Here is a 24,639-nt window from a genome sequence, read left to right as displayed (position 1 = left end):
CGTGTCATATAATCATTGTGGTCCAAAAATAAACAAGCTGTCTCTGAGTTATTGTTGGGGAGGTGTCTCTGTGTCGTTTACAACAGTCAGTCACTCATATATGGTGCAGTCTGTTTCTAGTGAACTAATTCAGCAGCAGTAACATTAGCGTTTTCTCATAGTCAGTTGATTCTACAGTACATATCCATATGAGGCCAGGATGACTTGTTTAATTTTCAAAGACAGTTCTTATATGAGGTGATCTAAAATCCCCCTATGGGGAATACAATGCAAATAAAAAGTACATGAACCTGTGGATTTGCGCCCTCTACCGATATTGATGTCAGATTTCGGTGCTCTATACCATCAGACAGTGTTGTCCCTGAACGCGTTCAAAGAACGGTCGTTCACGAACACGTTCATATTTTGGGTGAACGTGAACTGAACGTACTGTATTTCTGCGTGATGAACGCGTTCATTTCTGCCGTGTGTGAGCGTCACTTTCTCACGTTCAACTTCGTTCAAGAGTGAGTGTTTCCATAGAGCCTTCCGGACGAACCCCCCCCCCCCCCCCGCTAAAACACACCCTAATTTCTAGCGGAAAACCCACCAATAAACCCTTATCCGACACAAATTAACTAATCTTTCTCAGCCGTACAATTTCACTGGAGCACGCAGCGCGCATCTAACTGCATGATGATCCTGTCAGCAGACACAGAACATGTCCCAACTCAAACACTGAGGAGATAAACGTGTTGTTTGATTAAATATAACACACAAGGAATTAATTTGGATAATGGTAATGGAGATATTGTAAAAGTTGTCACTTTATTAATACCATTTATTTTTTATGGTTTGGACTTCATTCCCAATAGGAAAAAAGTCTGCGGTTCTATGGCTATGGGTTGTGGCAATAATTAAAAAAAGGGGTAAAAAAGAACGAAAAATAACAAATAGTTGGAACCATAAACTTTAGTTCTTTAGTTGTTTTGAATTATGAAATGAACTAGTTCATAAAAAAAAAAAACTGTGAACTGAACTAAGACCTGAATGTATATATATTCACCTCGGTTCGTCCAGTTTGCGTGCGCCAGGTCGCGCCGCGCCTGTTTGCGCAATTTTCGTCTTTGCATTGACTTTGCATGTAATCGCACCGCTCTAACCATCCAAGTCTGTTAAATGAAAAGCTCTTTTTCAGAGCTAGTAACTAAATGCAACAAAGTTTAAATTCATGGATCTCCAACATCAAGATTACAGAAGACGGTGACACTAAGATTGATTAGAGGAAGGGTCAAAGCGACATACTGTACACCACATTATGACAGATTAACAGTTTGGCCATAAATGACTCTTTATGGCCAAACTGTGCTTTGGCTTGTTATCCTGACTCTCTGCCAAAATGGCTCAACTTGTTGATGGATAAATATGTTTGTTTGTATGTGTGTGATGTTGATACTATATGTTGATATGATATGTTGCTAGACACAGTGTCTGGACAAACTACAAAATAAATTTGTATTATGTATTATAAAGATAAGCCTTAGGACTAAGGTTAAGGCTATGTCTCTAATGAACTGTGGATGAAATATGCTGGGCAGAACTAAGGATGTCCCGATACACACTTTCCGTTCCTGATCCAATCCCAATACCACAATTTCTGTGTTAACCGATACCGATACAGAATACCGATACCAGTGTTGTGTTTATAGCTTTCTAGCTATATATCTTGTGTTGTGTTCATAGCAGACTTCTCACTCATATGTGCACTTGCAGTTTGGGCAACTACAAAGCAAGCTCCACATGCCGCAACATTTGTTTTACTTGCCATAGTGTCAACCCCTTACCCCTGTGTCGGATCGGTGGTTAGACTGGCATATTTGCCGATACCGATATGCAAAGGCAAATAAGGGCCGGTACAGTATACTTTTCCGATACTGATACAGTATCTCTAGGCACTGGTAGAACATAATATTTTGATAATATAAAAGCACATGACATGAATAACAAATCAGACCAAGATATTGACACATTTTCCTGGATTGAAACACATCTCTAAATATTTTCCTCGACAGAGCACGGGTTTCTCCCTTTGGGGCGTGCAGTACGTCCTCCTTATTTTGGACTTACTGAAACTAGACGACTCAGCTGCAGGGCGTATTTATGGTCAACATGTTGAAAGTACGCAAACACAAAACATATTTGTTAGTTTGGAGAACGCCAGGCAGCGTGTCCATGTCTCCCCAGGCACTGAGTCAGCTGCTGTGTTGAGCTTGTTTTCTGATCACAATGTTCCCCCTCTCTCATCAGAGGTTCCTTAACTCTGGCTACAGCAGTTGAGTGCATTTCCCTCATCCACAGGCCACGATGTAGAGGAGAGGTCACGATGAGTGAAAGTATGTTGGCTTAACATCGATTGTTGAGTAAAACACTTGTTGACTGATGAACTCAACATTCAGGAATATAAAACATTCACAGTGATATCAGTGTTGGGGGGGGGGGGGGGGGGGGGGAGGAGTAGGACAAGGCTCTTATGTCCTCCCTGTGGGGGCTCCTCACTGGCACGTGAGTCAGTAGGATACAACAGTATGTCCTCCCTGTGGGGGCTCCTCACTGGCACGTGAGTCAGTAGTATACAACAAAAGGACACAAAATGTGTGTGGGGAGGAATCAAATGGCAAAAACTACTACATTTGTGTGGCAGTTCAACCTGCCACTGGGACTGAATGGTTAACTTTTTAATTATTATTTATGATTGCAGAGTGATATTTGTTATTTTGACGATATATATATATATAGTGTGATGCTTTATTAAAGTTAAATTGACTGGTGACTCCATTGAAGCGAGCAACTACCAACTACTAGCTGTGGGGTGTGGGGAACATGCCAACAGTGGGAGGGTTGTGTTTAGAGATCTCTTGACTTTGATTATATAATGGGAATCATTTATAGAGTAGTATGTGACACTTTAAAATGTGTGTTATGACTTATGAATGATTTGTGATGTCTCTGGACATTGATGCACTGGTTCGATTGTGGAATCAATCCGGGGTTGGTTTGGCCTAAATGGGAGGGGCCTAGCCTTTATAAGCACCTGCCACTGCTGCAATCAACGTAGGATTGTAGGGAGCAGAGCAGACCTTGAAAGAGCCAACCTGGCCAGTGGGCTGTAAATACCTCGTTTGTGTTTGGTTTGTTTGAATGTCCATTTCTTGTGGACTCTGCAAAGGTGAAATAAAAACAGATTGCTTTTGTATAGAAAAGACTGCTTGCTATTTTTGGTATTTTGCCATTTTTGAGCATTTTGGGAGTATTCTGAGAGCTGGTTCAGTGCCAATTTTGGCCTACACTACCTTCACTCAGACCAGAGTGTGACAATTTGGGAGAAAAGGGGGGTAAAAAGCACAAAAAAAGATTGATTGATGGATGGATAGAAGAGGGGGCAGGAGGGGCCGTGTTACATTGTCTGTGTACTACTCTAACTGATTATAAGATCCAACCAGTGTTGTTTTTGGCAGCAATTTTTGATTTTAGTTTTAGTCATAGTCTCTTGAATAGTTTTCATTTAGTCACTCACATTTTAGTCACCTGGAATGTTTCAGTCTACTAAATATCATAAGATTTTATTCGACTAAATCTACAGTTGATTTAGTCGACTAAAATGTATTTTGGTGGGGAATTGAGGCCATCGTAATGACTGTTTTTACACTTAGATCGGCTAGTGTAAAATGACTTGTCTTTTACTTATACTGCGTCTCTTGTCCACTAGTCCCTTCCTAACATTTGTTTCATTTAAATTGTCAGTATATTCAGTCTTAGTATTAGTCATTGTACGGCTTAGTTTTCTTGCAGCGAACATTTTTTATTAAATCTTTGCTTCTGGGGGGGTCCCTGATAAAAAAATATTTTGAGATGGGGGGGGGGGGGGGTCGGCGGCCAATTACATATATTTGTTTTAGGGTCCTTGACATGAAATAGATTGAGAACCACTGGTTCTTCAGACAACTGTCAATATTTAGAACATTGTATAATCGACCTCAGGTCAAAATGGGTTAAAATATACTGAAAAGTAACAACATAATTATGGACATATGAGGTTTCCACCCGAAATGAGACGATTCCCTTGTTGGAATCAGATGGAATGCAATTCTCCGTAATGTAACACAATGCCGCCAGAACCCATCCGGCAGGGTGGTCCCCTGCTATATCTCTATCAATTCGCAATGTGTTTCAGGAAAATAAAAACATTTTCCTTGTAAATATTTAACAGAAAAACAGGATTGAGTCAACATGCTTAAACAACACGTTGTTACTCTCTGTGATGTACTGCGTGTGGATTGGTCTACATTTCCCCGTCTCTCTCTCTCTCGCATGTATTCCATTTATATTTCTGTCATCGTGTCTCTTAGTGGAAGTGCGCGCGCGCTGACGTTTCGCTGTTTATGCAGAACGTCTGGTCTGTGCCTTGTGTTTGGCCGTGAGAGACTGGGCGTCCGTGGTGGAGACAGAAAATTCTGACATACAGTAGAGTACACACTAGACAGGTTGATATGGCAGACCGATGGGGTTAGGATTTAAGACGTGTGTGTGTGTGTGTGTGTGTGTGTGTGTGTGTGTGCACATATTGTGTGTTTAAATACGTCTCTTTGCATGTGTCTGTGTATGTGTTCATGTTCTTTATAGCATGGGTGTACACATGTGTCTAGTTGTGTGCGTGCGCTGGGTCATGTTTTTTATTGCTTTCTGCTTGTCTAATGGATGAAAATCATTGCTGGTTGCTGTCCAATTCTCATGGATGTGAGAAGAATGCTCTCCTAGTACTAAGTCTGTTGGGATATCAGTCACAGAGTGGGAGAAAAAACGGACCCCTGAGGACCCCAGGAGAGTACAAACCCAAAGTGTTAGTTTAACTCTGAGGGTACAGAGCTAGACCCCTAAGGGCCAGTAGTAGACTGCACAGCACAACACAGAGCGTGTTATAGGCAATTCACACTGAGACGGACTGAATCCGTTTCATTGGAACCGTTTCCGAATACGGTTGCCTGGTCCCCGATGGCCATGATTCACATTGCCCGAGATACAACAGCGCACCCGGGTACACTTGCATAACACACTTTAATCCTCCAGATGGCGGTTTGCTTGATGGCTGGCGTGCCCGGACACTGACCATCAACTCTGCGACATTGTCTCAAATAAATCCAGACACACTGCATTGCCTCTTTGGCTTTTTGCCGTTATACTACTTCACTGTCAGCCTGCCTGCTATTCACTGTGTCGGTCAGTTCTGTGCTCCAGTGTATTAGTTTGCTATGGATTCTACTTTAGCATTATTATTTTGTTTTACTTTAGAAACTGTGCCAAGCAAAGCCCAAGAGCCACGTGTAGTCCGCAGAATAAGATCAGCGCGTACTGCGGTGCTGCGCGTATAAGCAGATTCAACAGGAGAAGGGCGGCGTTGAGAAATGCGCTGGTGTTACGCATCGTGCAGCGGCTGTGTTTTTTTTTGTTGACACTTGGCTCGTCGACTAGAGATTATGTCACGTTCTTTAAAAAAAACAGTCCACTTCCTTCTTTAGGTACGCATGCATTCACATTGGAACGATCCGTATCTGAATACACTGCAACGGTCCAGAGACCCTCCCCCCATGCGGTCCCGGGGACGGTGGGGCGATCCGCTCCCGGGAACGGTACGCATCATTCACACTACCACAACATCTGCCAAGTGGTCCCGAGTGCGCACCCGGGACCATAGTGTGAATCGCCCCTCAGTTTAATACTGACGGTGTGAGAGTGGACCCTTCCTTGACCAGACCACTGGAATCATGGCGTCTCTCTTCTCGTTCAGCGAAAGAAAATAGCCGATAATACAAGCTTGCGATGGTGTCGTGTTGAGCTTGAAGAGGTTTGGTGTAGAGGGGAAAAAGGAGCAGACCATGTATGGATCCCTGAGGGAAAGTGTATAGGGTTTAAGTGGATACAGTTTAAGTGATTTTATTTTAACCACATGATTCTGGGCATGTCATAGGCAAACATTCAGTGTAAAATGGCAGCTTGCAAGCTTGTAGTTCGGCTATTTTGGTAATGAGATTTGGTGTTGAGGGAAGGGCAAGTACCTATGCCTAAACAAAGTGTATATAGGGTTCAAGTGGTTACTTAAGCAATATTACAACAGTTACCCTTAAAACTTTTTTTTCAAATGACAGATGAAGCCACTACGATCACAAATGTCCCAAGAAACTAGCTAGCCTAGCCACCGAGTCTGCAGCGCTCTGAGAGAAAAGCATGGCTGAATTATTTGTTTTGATTAGCCGTGCCATTATCGTGGTTTAAGCACGGCTAGAAAGTTGTTTCAACCAATCGGATTGCTTCCTCAAAACGACCTGTTGTGTAATCCTGAGTTGTTGAATTGACTGAACAGTTGTTTTCAAGCTTTGTGTGCCCAAGAGGCATGTTAAAAGTTGATTTTGTCGACTAATACATACTAAGGTTGACAACCTTTTTTCACTGACGAAAACTAAATGAAAACTAAGCTATGATGACCCCTGGGAGTCCCCGGGGCCTGAATCCCACTTTGAGGACCACTGCTGTAGTGTTGTTGTTTTTGATCTCATACAGTATGTACAGTATAACGGGTTCATTGCTGAAACTTTCTTTTTTTTATTAGAAGAAGAAGAAGAAGAGTAAGAAGACCACTAAGAGAAAGAAGAAGAAAGAGAAGGACCTGACAGCAGACAGGTGTGTGTGTGTGTGTGTGTGTGTGTGTGTGTGTGTGTGTGTGCTCTGTTTCAGACACATGTTCAGACTGTTCACATTCTCTCTCCATCCATATCTCACGCTCTTTCTCTGTGTGTCTCTCTCTCTCTCTCTCTCTTTCTCTTTCTCTTTCTCTTTCTCTTTCTCTCTCTCTCTCTCTCAGGTCTCTGGAGTCTCTGTATGAAGAGCTGGTACTAGAGGGCATCCTGATTCGACCAATGAACATCAAGCTGTCGGATTACATTGGTACTGTTTCAGCACGCACACACCATTCCGTTGGGTATCACGTTTTTGAGTGGTGCAACCATTCCTATAGACGGCTATGTGTGTCACTGGCTGTGTCTGAGCACGAAAATAGCGTTTGCTTGGTTTTCACCACCAAGTGTCACTGTTACACAGCCTAACACACACATTAACTGTATGATTTCGGGTTTGACGGTACAGTTACAGTACAGTAGAGCAGGGGTAGCCAAATGCGGCCCACAGAGCTCCGCCTAGTGGCCCTTGGAACATTTATCAAAAAGTTGCACCACTCAGTTCACACCGGTGTGATTTTAAATCTTTTGTAATAACTAAATACTTGAACGGAGTCAAACCTCCCTCGCAGCGGGGACACACACACACACACGCATGTGCACGCTCTAACTCCAGCCAGACTCACACTATCATGCAGAACAGACACACATGTTTGAGGATCGTCTTCAGCCCAGAGGGTCCAACCATAGCAGTTATTAGTTATTCTTGTTTTTCAGATGTTTCTGCTCCGCGTTTCACTGTGTGTCTCTCTTCCTATTCTATCTTTGTCAGCTCCGTCTGTGCATGATCATGGGCCATTCTGTTCTGTCTCTCGTTAGCCACACCTGGCTGTAGGCAGTGCCGGAGTGTGTGCGTGTGTGTGGGGTGACTTCAAATTCGTATCATGATTTTTTTCAAGACGAAGTTTTATCCAAAAGATGAATTTTATTGATATGAAAACGGATCGCATCGCTCCACAGCCTGGAAGCGCCTGTTGCGCAATCCTCAATGTTGCACAACAGTGAGACGTCATCGAAAATGTCCCCCCCCCCCCCTGTTTAGCCGACGACAACGAAAATCTTAAAACGTCTTAAAACCTAAAACTCTTAAAACTCACGATCTAAATCATCCCATCTAATTATAAAAAAAGATCCTGTGTTAGACGGACCTCCGCTGTCCAGTCGCTGGTCGCGATAGATTTATTCTTACCTCCCGTTGTTGCCGATCGCCTCTAGAGTGGTTTGGCTGCATATAGCTGCTACAGCCGGAACAATATCCGGTCCGTCGGTAAAAGTGCTCCGTTGCTATAAATCGACTGGGCGCTATAATTTAATGGGTTAAATAACCCCGGGCAATTAAGGTGTAAGACTATATACATACAATTGTTTGGCGCTGGCAGGACACCTTTTTTCTTACCTTCTGCAAAGAAGCAATGAGGACTGTGCAAAAAGGACGGGAGTAATTTAGTCGCCGATTTGTACTGTACAGCAGGGGTTCTCAACGTTTTTGGCTGTGGACCCCCGGATAATGTTTTGGCCATGTGGCCATTTTTTTTTCCTTCTTTCTTTTTATATTTGGGGACCCCCAAAAACAATTTGGTACAGTATAAAACAGTATAAACATTTATACATAAATGCACTTATTTATGAAACTTAGAAGGTATATATTTACAGTAAGTATATGTTTATCTCTGTACATCAGTGTAAGAAACATTGAGCAAACGAGCACCATTATTTACAGATGAATGCAGTCTGTTGTTTTATATTATTTAGTTTGTCTTTATTTTCTTGTCAGTGTCATTCGTTTATGGCTCCGACATCCATTATTTTATACTCTGGCTATTCAAAAATAGCAGATATACTAAGTGTAGCTCACAGATCTACAAGCTTGCTGTTTTTGAAAAAGTGTGAAAATCTTTGAATATGTACAGTAAATCTGAAAGCGAACATCTTTTAAATCAAATCTTTGCTTCTGGGGGAGCAACATATTTTGAGATGGGGTCAGCGGCCAAATACATGTGATCTTGGGGGTCCTTGACATAAAGAAGTTTAGAGCACCACTTGATATAGCAACAAGTTTAGAAGGGGTGCAGTACGTTAGTTAGACTAGTCATTGGTCCGACAAACGACAACCCACCTCAAACCCTAACCTAACCATAACCGCAAGCACGGGAGCAGACGCTAGTCCGAGATGCGTCCGCATCTCGGACTAATGCTCCGTTGGATTTAAATGCGGTCCCCGTTTAGAAGACATTTGTAGAATCGGCCTTTCAAATCAAGTCTTTTTGGGTTAAGGGGACTTTGGTGTTAACGTACAGTCTGACATATTTCCGTTCCCTGTTGTTATCAAGATGGGAGCGGGGTGACCTAATTCCCAGAGCTTTTTATTTGCCCCTCCTATATATATATTTTGTCCCCACACGTCTCATTTTTGCCATTGACAATGAAAGGAGAAATGATGTGCCTCAAATATGACTTAAATTTGGCAACACAAACATTAAATCCCATTAACAATGAAGGGAAACTTTACGTCATATGTAGACGAGCAAATCGGGTAACCAATCACATAAATTCAGTTGTCCATGAGATGATGTATGATGATGTATACTGATAAGAGCGCCCCTCATTTCACACGGGTGTGATTTTTTTTTAAAAGGTCAAATCTTCATGTCTGCAGAGGCATATTATGCTTTTGTATTCCATCGTCTCACTTTGAGATTATGAGATGAGCTCCCAAACAAACGGATGTATGCTTGTTGTGGAGCTAATCTCATATAAACCGCCGCACCGGTCACTGGCAAATATCCTGTGCACGGCGCCAGTATGCCAACTTGCGTCTTATAATTCGTCCTTTAGTTTTTTTGACGGCTTCTGGTCTCATCGCCGCCAGTTCCCACCTGATATTATGTGGGAGCTCCGACCGCTCCAGGCCGTGCTTGATGGCCGCCAGCTTGCATAACGTCTTGAGACTCGGACTCAAGTCCAGGATGTACAGGTCACGGGACGGCGTGGAGTCTCTGTATCCGCCAAAGAGAATGATGCAGTCTCCCACCATGCAACAGCACATGCCCCTCATCCACCGACACAGGGCCTTGCCCTTGGGCTCGACCTTCGTCCAGGAGAAGGTCAGCGGGTTGAACTTCCACAGATCGTTGAAGACCCAGTCCTTGTGGGAGCCGCCGAATATGTAGAGCTCTCCGTTGTAGGCGAAGGTGGAGTGATATTTGCGACTGACTGCCGGCGTCTTCAGCCAGGAGTCTGTCTCCGTGTCGAACACTCGGATGCTGTTGTGCAGCCGGTCCCCGAGGCCCCCGAACACGAACATCTTTGTCCCGATGATGGTGGCAGAGTGGCAGGACGACACGGGCGCCGGAGTGCCTCCGGTGTGGATCAAGGACCAGGCCATCGTGACGGTGTCCAACTTGTAGATGTCGTTTGTGCACCCTGTCCAGTTGAATCCTCCGTAGATGAACATGACCTTGCCCAGGACGCAGGCTGTGTGCTTGTACCTCGCCCGTGGCACGGTCTGATAGATCTTCGGCTTGCACCACCGGTGGGTGTCGACGTTGAGCGCGTAGAGCGCACTGCAGTACGGGACCCCGCCCCATATGTAGATCACGCCGTCTATCAGCACGGCGGTGTGGCCGTGGCGCATGGAGGGCACCTGTTGGGGGCGCTCCCCTCGTTCAGCCGTCACCACCGGGGGCAGCGTCGTCCACCGCAAAGACACCGTGTTGAAGACGCGCACCTCGAGCTGATCCCTGTCGTTGGTGTAGGTCTCCCCGTCGCAGTAGCCCCCAAACGAGTACACCTTGTTCCCCAGTGCAACGGCAGCATGGTCCTTGTCCCTGTTAGGCCCTCCTTTCAGGTGGACCGTCCAGCAAAACATCTAAACCACCGGGAACATTATAGATTAAAAGAAACACAGGAAGTCTGGAGCTCTCTGCTGGAACTGTTGTCCCCCGTGACCCCGACTCCGGATAAGCGGTTGAAGAAGGATGAATGGAAGCCCTGAGCTGTAAAATAAAACAATGGCGTCCTGTCTTGGACACTTGGACTTATGATGTTGTGGCAGCCCAAAACCTGGCCAATCCACAAAGCCGGTGTGTTGGGTCGGCCAATCGGGAAGGCCTGTTGCTTTCCCTTATATGGCGAAATGATTGCCATGGTAACCCCAGCCCAGCCCTGATCAGAGCTATTTAGATGAGGGAGTTGCAACAACTCTGTTAATTTCATGGGGCCAGAACAAAGGTGACTCTGTGCGGCTATAGGGAGCCTAATAGCGACAAAACCCTGTACCGGAAATTCATGGAATGCACTGGGAGTTGAATAAAATAATCGATTTAGACAAATGAAAGAAGATCTATCACAGGTTATTTTCAGATAACTTGTGTTCTATTTATCACAGGTTATTTTCAGATAACTTGTGTTCTATTTGCAAACGATATTATTATATTGACGTCTCGAAAGAGCACAATGCTGCAGCTGGGTGACCCTGTTTTATGTCTGTGTGTACCACGGAATGTGATGATTTTGTTGGCTGAGCACGGAATGTGATATGATGATAAGAGCGCCCCTCACGTCACACAAGTATGATTTTTAGTAATGGTATGACATAAACATTACAGAGACTTTAGTTGTCGCTGTCATGTTGCAAATTGCTGATATTTGCACTGCCCTCATTGAAAACATGTATTTCTAGTCTTGAGCGCTGCATGGGTGACGCGGGCATGCTGTTCCACCCCCCCCCCCCCCCCCCCCCCCATCGGCGGCACTCTCTCTCTCTCTACTTATTGTGTGGCCCAATGGACCCTATGCGGGTGGTACCAGTACAGTGGCATTGCATCTTCAATGAATGTAACGTCATGTGGCAGCCATTGCACAAACGGCTACAATTCATCCAAGGCTGCACACTCCTTTATGAAATACAATGTGTTGCGTTTACTTAGGAGAAAAACCTACAGTAACATGTAGAGATTTAAGAAGAGCTTCCTTTTTGAGTAGAGTCATTTAATTTCTGTAAACCATTTGTCAAGATAATAAGCATTTTCCTTACTGGCAGGTTTATATGCCTTTCCATTATCGATTATTTGTTCCAAGTTCACTCAGCCATTGACGTAATGTAGGCCTGAACTGGGATTTTCATTGTTGTAAAATGAGTCATTTCGCTAGCAGAAAGAAGGGAGATATGGCCTGTGCAAGCTTGACTATGCTGGTTGCACTTTCCCCTTTTACTTTTTGGAACTTGTTCCTGACTACCTCATATTTCACTCACTCGCTCACTCACTCACTCAAATAAAAGCTAAACTACTGCTTTAAAAAACTATTAAAACCAATAAAACAATTTAAAACCATAATAATCATGCCTACTTGGCCTCAATAACGAGTGTCTGTCTGTCTGTCTGTCTGTCTGTCCCTCCCTCCCACATCTTTAGTTGTGACATCTCTCTTCCATGCAGTCTGCATTACATCAGCTCTGATTCATTCCCTCTCTTTGTATTTTGAACTTTTGAAGTGAGACGTCCGAGCCCTATTACTTGTCCTTCACGTCTTTTTATTGAGACCGTAGGAACTAGGAAGCCTTGGAAGTAAGGAGAGAAGACTCTGCTAGAAGACTCTGCTGTTCCCTGCCATGTAGTGTTGAGTGCGTGCGTGTGTGTGTTACATCTGGTTCCAGGGACAAGGGAGTTTTAAATCTCTCTGGTGTACATCCGTCCGTTCTCTCTCTCTCTCTAAGACTCACTGCTGTGCATCGGTGCAACGGTTTCTGATCATTTTCATGCGATCGCCCATCATTTCCATTTTCCATGTCTCGGCACACGTGTGTCTTCCTGTGATCTTTGTGTGTGCTCTTGCTGTGAACAGGTTGCTCTGTCCATACACACAGTGCTTCATGCGTGTAGCTCGGGGTGCCACTGGACACTGTCAAGATTGTTTGCATTTATTTTCATATTTTTCCAACTGATTTTTTGAGTTTTTTTTTCTTCCATGCGTCTTGTCTGTTTCTCATCGTACGCTCAACGGTCTCTATGGTGAACTCGTTTGTCTGACGTTTGACTGTCACTTTCTGTCTCTTCCTCTCTCTCTTTGAATCATATTTGAACTGAGGACCCCCCCCCCAAAAAAAAAGAAAATCATATTTGAACTGAGAAACCCCCCAAAATATTCACATTTGAACTGAGGACCCCTCCCCAAAAAAAAATATATTTGAACTGAGGATCCCCCAAAATAATATTTGAATTGAGGACCCCCCCAAAAAAAATCATATTTGAACTGCAGAGGAACCCCCAAAATAATCATATTTGAATTGAGGACCCCCCCCCCCCAAATCACATTTGAACTGAGGACTTCACAACGTGACACACACTAAAAGGGCTATTTTCACAATTGTTACCACTTTATTATGTTATTTGACAATTTGGCTTGTTTGATCCGTTTTTATATTAGTTTGTTTAATATTGATGCAGTGACTTTACTTCCCCAAAAACAGAACTTTCGTGTCTGACAATGGCTCCGAAAATGTCTCCTGTAATTAGAAATGGCACATGATGTAACATTGACAACATACAATTACATACATTCATACATGGATACATACATAATATGTATTGGACTGCGCTCCTCCTCTCTCTCCTCCGATGTTATGATGATACTTTACGACGTGCACGGCTGCACGCTTCCCCGTCCCTGGACAATCTGTCTCAGGGTGGTGCCCTTTCATTTCTTTTCATTCAGATTTTCATTATTCCCAAGCACTCCACGCTCCACGTATTTTCTTTTTCCCCGCTGTGGATTCATCTCTTGTTCCCGGTGGTGTTCGTGTTACAGTGAGCGATTATCGGGACATGTTGTTCATTTTACTCACTCTCTCACATCGTGTCATGTTCATGTCGATTGCTCTCTCTCTCTCTCTCTCTCTCTCTCTCTCGCACTCGCACTCGCACTCTCACACTTTCACACACTCAGTCACACACACACACACACACACACACACGGACATCTATTCCCTGTCCCTGCTTGGGGCGTTGATGTCTTCATGATATTGTTGCTGTCGGGTGGAAACCCTGAATGTCCAAAACTGTTCCATTTCAATGTAAGGCTTTTGAAGATTGCACGGAACCAAGTTTATGGACTCGTTATTATTTTTATGAAAACACATACAAATTTGGAGATATGTTTCTGACTGACATCAACGATATTCATGTGTAATAATCTTGGGGCGTCCCTTCGTCTCGTCTCTTCTCTGATCTCTCATCTGCTTTGTCTGTCTGTAATTCCCATTGTTTTGAGGAGGCCTTTCATCCCCAGCTACCAGCTGTACTGTGTTTGGCATGAGAAAGGGGAATGTGTTTTAGCCCATAGAGGTCAAGTCCACTATAACAGAGTCTGCGTGCCGTTCGTCTACAGCGGTGCTTCTCCAACTGTTTTAATTTCAAGGACCTCCAGTGTGGTACGCATTAGGCCACGGAGGGTCCTTGACAAAAGGTTTGAGAACCACTGGTACAGATACTACTGATAAAAGTCCAACAAAGTTGTTGTTTGACTAACGGATCGGTTGGTTTCGTCCCAATTGTCTTTCTGCCTTGTGAGACGTAGCTAAATGTACAATAATGTACACTATTAATTCATCACTTATAAGTCCTATGAAAATAGCAGACCTATAATCTCAAAACATTTCAGAAAAATATTTTTTTTTATAATAATTTGGAGATATTTTCTCACCACTGTTGGGTGGTGACCCAACAGCCCAATGTTTGGGAAACAACAGCTATAGGACAGTCATTCACTTGGCATGATGTCTGTTCCAAACAGTGATTCAAGAATGAATCAGCAGCTGAGCAGCAAACCTCCCTGTGAAAAGCTAAACTTTCACAACTGTGTATACCGCCCTGCCCCTTATTATCTGTTCCGGTCTTTCTGCCCCCAGTGGCTATGGAAAGACTGAATATAATAATGATTTAATAGACTGAATGAGCAACGCAGAGACTTGTCCATTCTTGCTGTGACATCAGAGTGATGTCATACACATGCATAATGGTAAGACTCGACAGAGATGGCATGACTACCAAGAAATTGGATTTCCATGAACTATATAGCCTCAGGAAAGAATGTGTGTGTGTGTGTGTGTGTGTGTGTGTGTGTGTGTGTGTGTGTGTGTGTGTGTGTGTGCGCGCGCGCATGTGTGTGTGTGTTTGTGTGTGCGCCACAAGTCTTTACATGAATCATACACAGATTAACTTGGAAATCTTATATCTCCACATTTGTTTGTACCCAATCGTTTAAGAGTTGCTATTTTTGAAACATTTTGTCTATTGCTTTCCCAGTTTTAATGGGTCAATGCTCACCTCCTTTCTTCAACACCCCTCTCCTCTCTCTCGTCTCTCTCTCCAGGTGAGTACAACTACCTGGGCACCACCCTGCGCCAGGCGGGCATTGAACCCATGCCCTCTCTGTCAGACGTCAGGCAGCTCGTTGCCCTGTACGCCATCCTGCCCCTGGGTGAGTGACACACACACACACACACACCTACTACACACCACACCTATCTACAAGCTCAAAGCGTGCCACTTCGCGACGTTTTTTTGTGATTGCGGATCTGCTGAAGAATGATCAAGTACAGTAAGGCGTTAATTAAAATATGGAGATAAGAGGTTTCTGCCTGAGACAGCAAGGACACACACAGGTTTTTCCACCCGACAGTATTCTTAAAGTCCACTCTGTGACTGACTGACAGACAGACGTCAAAACAATCTGTCAGCAGTCAATGGGGTGGGAGTGGGTTAGACAGAGACAGTCTTACTGAACAAACACTAGACCGCCCTGCTGGTACAGAAGACATCATTCAACACCTCCAAGAAGCATAAAAGACCTGGACACTGTGTGTGTGTGTGTGTGTGTGTGTGTGTGTGTGTGTGTGTGTGTGTGTGTGTGTGTGTGTGTGTGTGTGTGTGTGTGTGTGTGTGTGTGTGTGTGTGTGTGTGTGTGTGTGTGTGTGTGTGTGTGTGTGTGTGTGTGTGTGTGTGTGTTACAAGCTAACATAAAATAGGACTCGTTCATCTCTCTCTTTATGGAAATGTTTTTTCCATTGGATTGAGGTTTCCCAGTTGTCTCTTTTATCGGCTACAGTTTTGAGAGCAAAATTGAGTTAATGTTTCAACTGTTTCACATGAAACGTTCCCCGAGTCCACATGCAGGGCCGCCCGCATGCACGCAATGCTCTGTTCGAGTGAAGCAGATTCTATGTAAATCAGTCCATAATTATAGCATGCTTTCCTTTTATGACCCATTTATCATCACAAACCTTGTCCGGTTTGGTTGTAATGAATCTTAAGCAGATCTTCTGTGGCCTACATGAACACGGACTGAATGTTTCACCCACCAGGGTGGAATCCCTACTGTGTGTGCGCGTGTGTGTGTGTATGTGACTGTGTGTGCAAGCGAGGGCGAGTGCGTATGTGCGTGCATCCTTGCGTGTATGCATGATTGAATCCGCGTTGGGTTGGTGGGGGTCCCATCGTTATGTCTCAGAAGACTGCTTACATGCGAGTCCACAGTACTTGCGGTTAACCCTGCAAATCACAGCTAAAAATGCAGCCATCTTAATTGACAAAATGTGCTATAGTGAGTCTGTGTGACTCAGAAAGTTTAATTTCTTTATTGCTGTAACTGTGCATGACAAACAAACCAGAAAGACTCATGTACTAAGTTTGTGAGCGCAGTCGTCAACAGAACAGACGTCGCACAGTGTTATACACCACTGGTTCCCACTCTTTTTCATGTCAAGGACCCCCATATTGACACTAATTAGCCCATGGACCCCCATTTGAAAAGATATGTCAGGGGCCCCCATAAGAGAAGACTTTTACGGCTCTAGCAGTGATTCTCAACCAATTTAATTTCAAGGACCCCCAGTTTCACATGCATTAGTCTACGGACCCCATTTAATGACATTTCTATCTCGCGTTTCATTGCAAGTCAAATGAGGACAATCACTCATCTATTTCTGCTGCTTATGCCAGATGATGTGAAACATGTCGTCATGTTCACAATGTCAACATTTCACTACATGATGACGATACACTATTGATCTCCTCACATCATAATTTGGAACGAGTGACCTCTGCCCATTGAGTTCAATGGAGAGGTGGCACCAAGTCAAAGTCGTACGATTTGTCACACACGTTAGCGCAGTGAAATTTGTTCTCCACATTTGACCCATCTCTTGGAGCGGTGAGCTGCAGCCGTGCCGCGCGCTCGGGAATCATTTGATTAGTTGATTTGACCAGGGAGGCATTGGGTCCCATTTTTACAGTCTTTGGTATGACCCGGCCGGGGATCCAACCCCCGACCTCCCAGTTTCAGGGCGGACACTGAGCTTGGTTGGCAGCTGTTAACTTTCGATGGTGTGACGTCCACTGTCATCCAGACGACCGTTTGAGTCCATCTCATCTCATTCAGTGCATTAGTACAAAGATGAACTCCACGGTTGACACGCAATTGATCTTTGACCCTCACTATGAAAGCGTTTTGGTCCCCGGTCCGGTGGTGGCCTCCTCCTGACCTCTATGACGGGGTCAAGAGGTCACGCATGGAACTGCAGCGATGCCACAGACAAAACACAGAAACCCTAGAGTGGCACGTGGCATTAATATTTCATCCTGTGTGTGTGTGTATGTATGTGTGTGTGTGTGTGTGTGTGCGTGTGTGTCCTTTTAGACTGTGCGTGACCCTATAGCAGCGTCATGGTGGCTCTGTGGTGACCTGCCTCTCACTGTGAACTGAAGAGGTGTTGGGTGTCACCGCTACTTAATTGGGGCAGGCAAAATAAGCTTTTAGCTTCAGCCTACACCTTTTCCGCATCATTTTATCCCATTTAGACCTGAGCTCGATTCTACAAAATGTCTTATACATTTTCTGAAAACCCTATGTTTCTATGTCCGTGGTGCTCAAACTATTTCATGTCAAGGACCCCAAAAATTACATGTATTTAGCCTCTGACCCCAATCTGAAAATATGTTGTTCCAGGGACCCCCAAGAGGCAAAGATTTGAGTAAAAGATGTTCGCTCTGAAAGAATATTAATATATCCAAGTAGTTTGAACAGCTACATTTTCTATTTCTTAACTAAAATGTATGAGTTGTACAATCAATCAATCAATACTTTATTTCAGACCCAGGGAGATCTATATCACAGATAAAAGACATACAGTACAGTAGAAAAGAAATACAAATACAATACAGGTTTGCAATGTCTAACATGCAGACGAGTCCGCCAATGCTTCCACAGTTTGGAAGAGAATCTATACGAGCTGTATACAGGGTTAGTCAAATCAGTAATGATGTCATTATTTGACTCCGTTGCTCTACACATAAATGTATACATCAAGTTGAGCTGCCATAGACTAGCGCTGCATGTCTGTACTGTCTGTACCTCTCTCCTCCCTGTCTTGTGAGCCCTGCTGCCGTCTGCAGCTGCTCTTTTTGATCCCCTCGGATGACCGGAGCACAGCTAGTTCTCTTATTTACGAGCGACGCGACCATTTTTATTGCATTTTGTGAATGTGAATGTCGGTGCATGTGAACATTCAACTCTCTCAGCCAGCTGCCGGTGTGAGTTCTGCGTCAGGGTCGGCGGGTGGTGATCCCCTCAGAAGAAACAAGTGGAAAACCCACCATGCTCCTTCTCCTGCTCAACTGGACTCTTTCCAGTGGGTCAAAATTACCACGGCCAATCTTGGCTTATGAGTTATTTTTATCAGGCTCCTGAAAATGGTACATTAATAATAGTAATACTTTTTATTTATAATGCGCTTGACATTCTTGCAAATCTGAAAATGCAAAAAGAGTAAAAAAAAAACATGGAATCAATACAGGATAGGCAACCAAACAATCACTAGCGGCTGGAATGTTCACCGGGCCCGAAGGCAAGATGCACCGCTCGGGCCACGGTGAACGCCGAACGGGAACGTAAATGACCACTTCCAAACAGAGCTAATCGAAATACTGTATGGGTGTAGGCTGCTACTCACATATAGTTGCGCCTGCCTGTGGCTGTGACAGTGAATGGGACAGCTTCGGGATTCAGGAAAGTTCAAGTGGTAAAGTTAACGTGGGCATGTGTCCATCTTTACTGTTGTCTGTCACTTCACTCACCTCCAGGCTCCAGTCAAAGTGTGGATGGAGCTGTTCTGCTGCCACCTGTACCATAACTCTGATGTATAACATTGTGCAATCTAGGACTGAATTGTGTGTCTTTGAAAAGAGCCATAGTTCTAGTAGCAGTTTTCCACCACCAGTCAAGCACCTGTCTCTCCCCAGGTCTGAGAGTCTTAACGTCCACTCTGTCTCAGATGGACTCCTGCCGAGGAAGACGTCAGGCTATCTGTCAGCATTCAGTGGGGTGGGAGGTGGGTTAGACACAGACAGACAGACAGACAGATGGATGTCTTACTGATTACTGAACAAACAGACCGTCCTGCTGGTAGAGAAGACATCATTCAACACCGCCAGTCAAGTAGCATCAAAGACCCCTGTGTGTGTGTGTGTGTGTGTGTGTGTGTGTGTGTGTGTGTGTGTGTGTGTGTGTGTGTGTGTGTGTGTGTGTGTGTGTGTGTGTGTGTGTGTGTGTGTGTGTGTGTGTGTGTGTGTGTGGGGGGGTCACTGGTGCTCATTATATGATTGCACCCTTCTATCTACTACTACTCATCCCATGGAGACTTGGATTCATGGATATGTTCTTTTGACGCATTAGCCTTAAAGGGATAGTTCAGATTTTTTGAACTTAAGTTGTATGAAATACTTGCCATTAATATAGTGGTTGCAACTGTATTAATTGATTGCCAGAGTCCTGTGGTGGGAGTTCTGCTCTGGTTTTAGTGAATATTAAGTAGTTCCGGTCATTTTGTGGGGGGCACTGGGGCCACGCAGTAAAAGTAAATTTATCCACAAAACGAACGTAATTTGTATTGGTGACCTTTAAAAAAAATATTAGCATGACTTTCGTTGAACTTTGACCCCTCTATCACATGGAACTATTTTTTGGGCGTAGTGATATGGACACAAAAAACATAGTTCTGTGTGATAGAGTGGTAAAAAAAGAACGAAAGTTGCACTAATATTTTAGAAATAGGTCAACAATACAAATGACGTTAGTTTTGTCGATTCATTTATTTTTACTGCGTGGCCCCCAGCACCCCCCACAAAATGACCGGAACTACTTGATATTTCACCAAAACCAGAGCAGAACTCCCACCACGGGACTCGGGCAATCAATTAATACAGTTGCAACCACTATATTAATGGCAAGTATTTCATACAACTTAAGTTGAAAAAATCTGAACTAACCCTTTAAGCCAATAGTTTGATGACCAGCTGTGTGGTTCCCTATGGAGACACAGAGTCTCCTTTGTGTCTCCAAAGGGAACCACTGCTGGTCCAAGTCTCCATGGGGTGAGTAATTGATATAGGAAAAAAAAGAAAATCTTTTGTGGGTGAACTATCCCTTAAAGAAAAACTTTAGTTTTTTTCAACGAAGATTCATGTTTTAGGCTGTTATTATAGAAAGTAAAAGATGAGTTAATGTTTTTTCATTTGCTGCTTTCTTTTGTTTTAGGGATTTTAGCTGTTTTTGAAAGGGGGCGGGGGCATTCGAGCATGGGGCTAAATATGTATTTCTTTACAACATTTTATTATTTACTATAGTCCTAATATACCCCAAGAAATTACACCTGGCCACAAAAGATCACGGGATCTACTGAATGTATCAAACTGACATATTGAGCATATTACAGTGTGGCTTTCCCTATAGGCTACCTTCATATTCAGTAGATCCTGTGAACTTTTGTGGCCAGATGTAATTTCTTGGGGTCTAGTAGGACTATAGTAAAAGATAAAAAAAAAAAATTGCTATAAAATTATGTAAAATAATACATATTTAACCACATGCTCGAATGCCCCCGCCCCCCCTGTCAAAACAGCTAAAATCCCTAAAACTAAAGAAAGCAGCAAATGAAAAAAATGTAACACTCATCTTTTACTTTCTCTAATAACAACCTAAAACATGAACCTTGGTTGAAAAAAACTAAAGTTGTCCTTTAAGTAAAACACAAACATTGCCGGCCACGTGCACAACTGTACATGGACACGCCTCTCTTCCATGTGCTACGCCACCTGCCCATGTGTATTAAACATACCGGCACGTTTCTCACCATTATAACTGACAATAGCACATTGTTGTTGTTCTCCACGGGACGGTGGCTTCTCTCTGAGAGTCTGGCATGCGTTCAAAGACACGCAGGGAAGTTTCAGCGTTGAGAACCTGCTCCCTGGAGGGCCATGTTCCCAATAATAGTCCATAGAGGGATAATGCCGTACGGGACATCCCATAATAAACCATAATAGAATAAATAAATAATATGTGCAGGATATTTTGTCTATGGAAGAAAGGAGAAACATTAAAATAAACTCAAAGATAAAGACTTCCCCCAGTGAGCGTGGTCACGTCAACACGGTATTGAAATGCCCAAGTTTTTAACATAAGGACCCCCAAATTGACACTCATCAGCCTGCGGACCCCCAGTTTGACTTGCACATTAGTTTACAGACCCCAATTTAATGGCATTTCTATCTTTGGGACCCCCAATTTATAGTGTACAATCAATGTTAATTTAACTCTGAGAGTGTACAAATACTCTCAGAGTTACAGACCTACAGCAGAAGATGTGAGGTGTCTCTTGTTAAGGAATATCTCTGATCCCAAGGACCCAGACTTTAACATTAACAACACTGACCCCTACTGCACGCTTCTAAAATGGCACTGTAGAGAGTTTGGTGGCAAAGAATTGTCTATGAAAGATTGTATAATGGCAGACATGACATCTGCAGGGCCTTTGAAAGTCTGCAAAATAAGGCTTTTAAACTCAAGTAAATTGGTTTAAAGGATTAAACAGATTTTTCATGTTCGTCACCATGTGATGAGGATGTTTTTATTTATGTTGGATCCGTTTTAATACTCGCAGAGCGGTGACTTTGCAATCACAGCTGTTCATTTCCCACAGCTTTTCTGCCAGCCATTGTTTGTGTGTGTGTGTGTTTGTTTGTGCGTGTGTGTGTGTACTTGACAGTGTACTACCATACTTGTGTGGGCCAAAAGTCCCCACAAGTAGCCTATAGTAGTAGAATTTGAGAGAAATAGACATTGTATAAAGAAGATCTCTTCTGGGGGTCTTTTATGCTTAAAAATTGTCATGTTAAAAAAATATGTAAAAATGGCATTCATAAAATTGGCATCCTACGATGTTGATGTCCTCACAAGTATAGTGTGTGTGTGTGTGTGTGTGTGTGTGTGTGTGTGGGGGGGGGGGTGCTCAGCTGCTCAGCTGCTCTTGAATCCAGTGGGGATTCTCAGGGACGGTGTTGCACCTGACCCCCCCCCCCCCCAGGGTCTGGAGGGTGAGGTGGATGTGGTGGTCCGGCCCGGCTCTCACGCTCAGCGGCCTGGCAGACAACCATCATTTTAATCATGGTTAAGATCAGAGAATCACACAATAGGCCTATAAAGTTGTGGATCTGGCTGTACTGTACACTGAACGCTACGCAGCGAACCATATGGGTGTCGGTGCACGTTAATGTCACCGTCGAGCAGGAACTTTGTTTAACATGTGTTATGTTCCATTTTCTGAAATGTTACAGTTTTGGACATGCAAGGTTATTCCATGCAACTCCAGAGGACAAGCCAAGAATATTATCACCTTTATGCTGTTCCGTGGAGTTTGACTACAATTTGCAATTACAATTTAGGCATTTTTGCAGACGCTCTTAATCCAGAACGACTTACATTAAGCAAGAACAAGAAGCATGGCAATACATCACATACATACATACGTAAGCTAAGAACGTAACAGTGGAATATCTCCCACACTTCTCTTTATATCGACGGGTCTAGACATGTGTCTAGAGCATAATGAAGCATAGCTCCATGTGGAAGAGTGATTGACAGGTGCTTGTCACTCATGATATTACTGGTCAGTATTGGTTACGACCTGACAACTTTATTAACAGTTTGAAGAATAAGTACAGGAAAGTACAGTTCAATACAAGGTCTTCAAAGACTCTAGCAGCTCCTCTTAGCCTAACCTATTTAGGCCTGACGTCGAAATTTAAGAAATGTCTTCTAAATCATGAAAAATGTCTGAAAAACCTCATGTTTCTATATCAGTGGTGCTCAATATTTCAAGCAAAGCTTTGAGTTAAAAACGTTCGCTCTGAAAGAATATATTTTCAAGATCTTTCTAAAATAGCAGACCTACAATACATGGGCGGACTAAAAAGCTGAATAACTAAATCTACGGAGCTCTCCATGGTTTTGACAAAACGTGAGGTGATTAGACGTTGGTCTGTTATAGAGTCATAGCCAGAAATATCATATATAGGCCTATACCAAACAGTGCTGGGTGTATACTGGGTGTGGGCAGAAACTGGAAGCCAACAAAGGTATAACGGAATAGGGTGGAGACGTGTGGACATTTGGGGAAGACCTAGACGTGCTGCAGCGTTTGAACATACTTTTGGAGCCGCTTCAGAGAGCAATGTCCACTTTGATCTGACTTGTTTTATTCTCTGGGTGTTTTGGAACTTAAAGGCTTGGCAAAAAATTACTTGTCAACACAGGGTGGGACCGTAAGTATAAAGTCCATGATGCAAAGTCCGGTGACGTTGAATCACTTCCTGTCTCTACCCTGTGAAGTATTGTACTGTGGGATTTGGGGAATCTGGGACCAAATGGTTGTTGAGGCACGGACGGACATCCCAGAGCTGCTATAGGCTGGGCCTGGGTGCTGTTGAACAGTATAGTGGCGTGCACAGACATTTAGAGGGGCAGGTGCTCAAGTGAAAAAAAGGGCACCTTGTGCAGCGCGTGGAACCGGCCGGTTGCCTTAATAGTGTGAGATTTATAGATTTTGGGGCCTAAATATATTAGAAGCTTTTTTATCAATAATTGATCAATGTCACCACGGTCCACATACTGCTCTAGCACCCCCTAGTGTCTATCTGTGCACACCACTGAGTATAAGAATAAAAATCATTCAGGACATTCAGGACTCTTGAGCTAAAAGAGGTCCCAGAGAAAACTCATGAAAAAATATATTTGCGCCTGTCTTTTATGCGCAAATAAAGTACAAAACATAAATCTTGTGTTCTTGGTCCCTCAGGCTCCCGTTGCATCCACGAGAAGGCTCCTCTGGTGAAGTCGCTGCTGCTGGCAGGACCGTCCGGCGTGGGGAAGAAGATGCTGGTTCACGCCATCTGCACAGAGACCGGAGCCAACCTCTTCAACCTCTCGCCTGGCAACCTGGGGGGCAAGTTCCCTGGTCGCAGTGGCCTCCATTACCTGCTGCACATGGTCTTCAAGGTAGGGGGCTAAAGCTGTTATTTGCAGCACCATAGAGCAGGGGTTCTCAACCCGTGGGTCGCCAAATTATTTTGGGGGGGGTCCCCAAATTATTTTATATATATCTGGTTTCAGTATTCATTTATGATATATTTTCTTTATTATTAAGGTTATTTTTGCAATCTGTTTGTATTGGTGGTGGAGAGTGGGGCGGGGAGGGGGTTGAGAGACATGGCCAAAAGCATTTACGGGTGTCTCCAGCCAAAATCTTTTAGAACCCCTGCCATAGAGAAGGGGTCTTCAATGTTTTCAAGTCCAAGCTTAGTCCTAGCTGAGAGAGAGATGAAGCAGGTACCCCCCCACTACATGCCGATATTTTACCTCTTAAAACCCGGGAGGGGAAAGAAGCATACCACCTATGTAGACGTGCTTGGCTGACAACACTGCAGAGCTCAAGAACCTGATGTTGGATAGGAAAGTTTGGAGGGCAGCGATCCAGGAATCCCGA

At 43.8% G+C, this 24,639-nt stretch overlaps 1 protein-coding gene across 1 annotated transcript in view; it reads left to right on the top strand.

Moving 5' to 3' along the window:
* The window catches only part of drc11 (dynein regulatory complex subunit 11), a gene marked incomplete at its 5' end in the record, with an annotated part of 102,889 nt that overhangs the window by 63,895 nt on the left and 14,355 nt on the right, over window positions 1-24,639 (top strand). Inside the window, 4 exons of the mRNA XM_083758384.1 lie at window positions 6,641-6,711; window positions 6,893-6,975; window positions 15,135-15,242; window positions 23,953-24,152. Of these exons, the coding sequence (XP_083614510.1) occupies window positions 6,641-6,711; window positions 6,893-6,975; window positions 15,135-15,242; window positions 23,953-24,152 (462 nt within the window). The remainder of the gene's footprint in view (window positions 1-6,640; window positions 6,712-6,892; window positions 6,976-15,134; window positions 15,243-23,952; window positions 24,153-24,639) is intronic.

This window comes from Protomyctophum parallelum, assembly GCF_964188405.1.
Source record: "Protomyctophum parallelum genome assembly, chromosome: 23".
Taxonomy (NCBI): domain Eukaryota; kingdom Metazoa; phylum Chordata; class Actinopteri; order Myctophiformes; family Myctophidae; genus Protomyctophum; species Protomyctophum parallelum.
The sequence above is the reverse complement of the archived record's forward strand: the minus strand, read 5'-3'. Positions and strand labels throughout refer to the sequence as shown.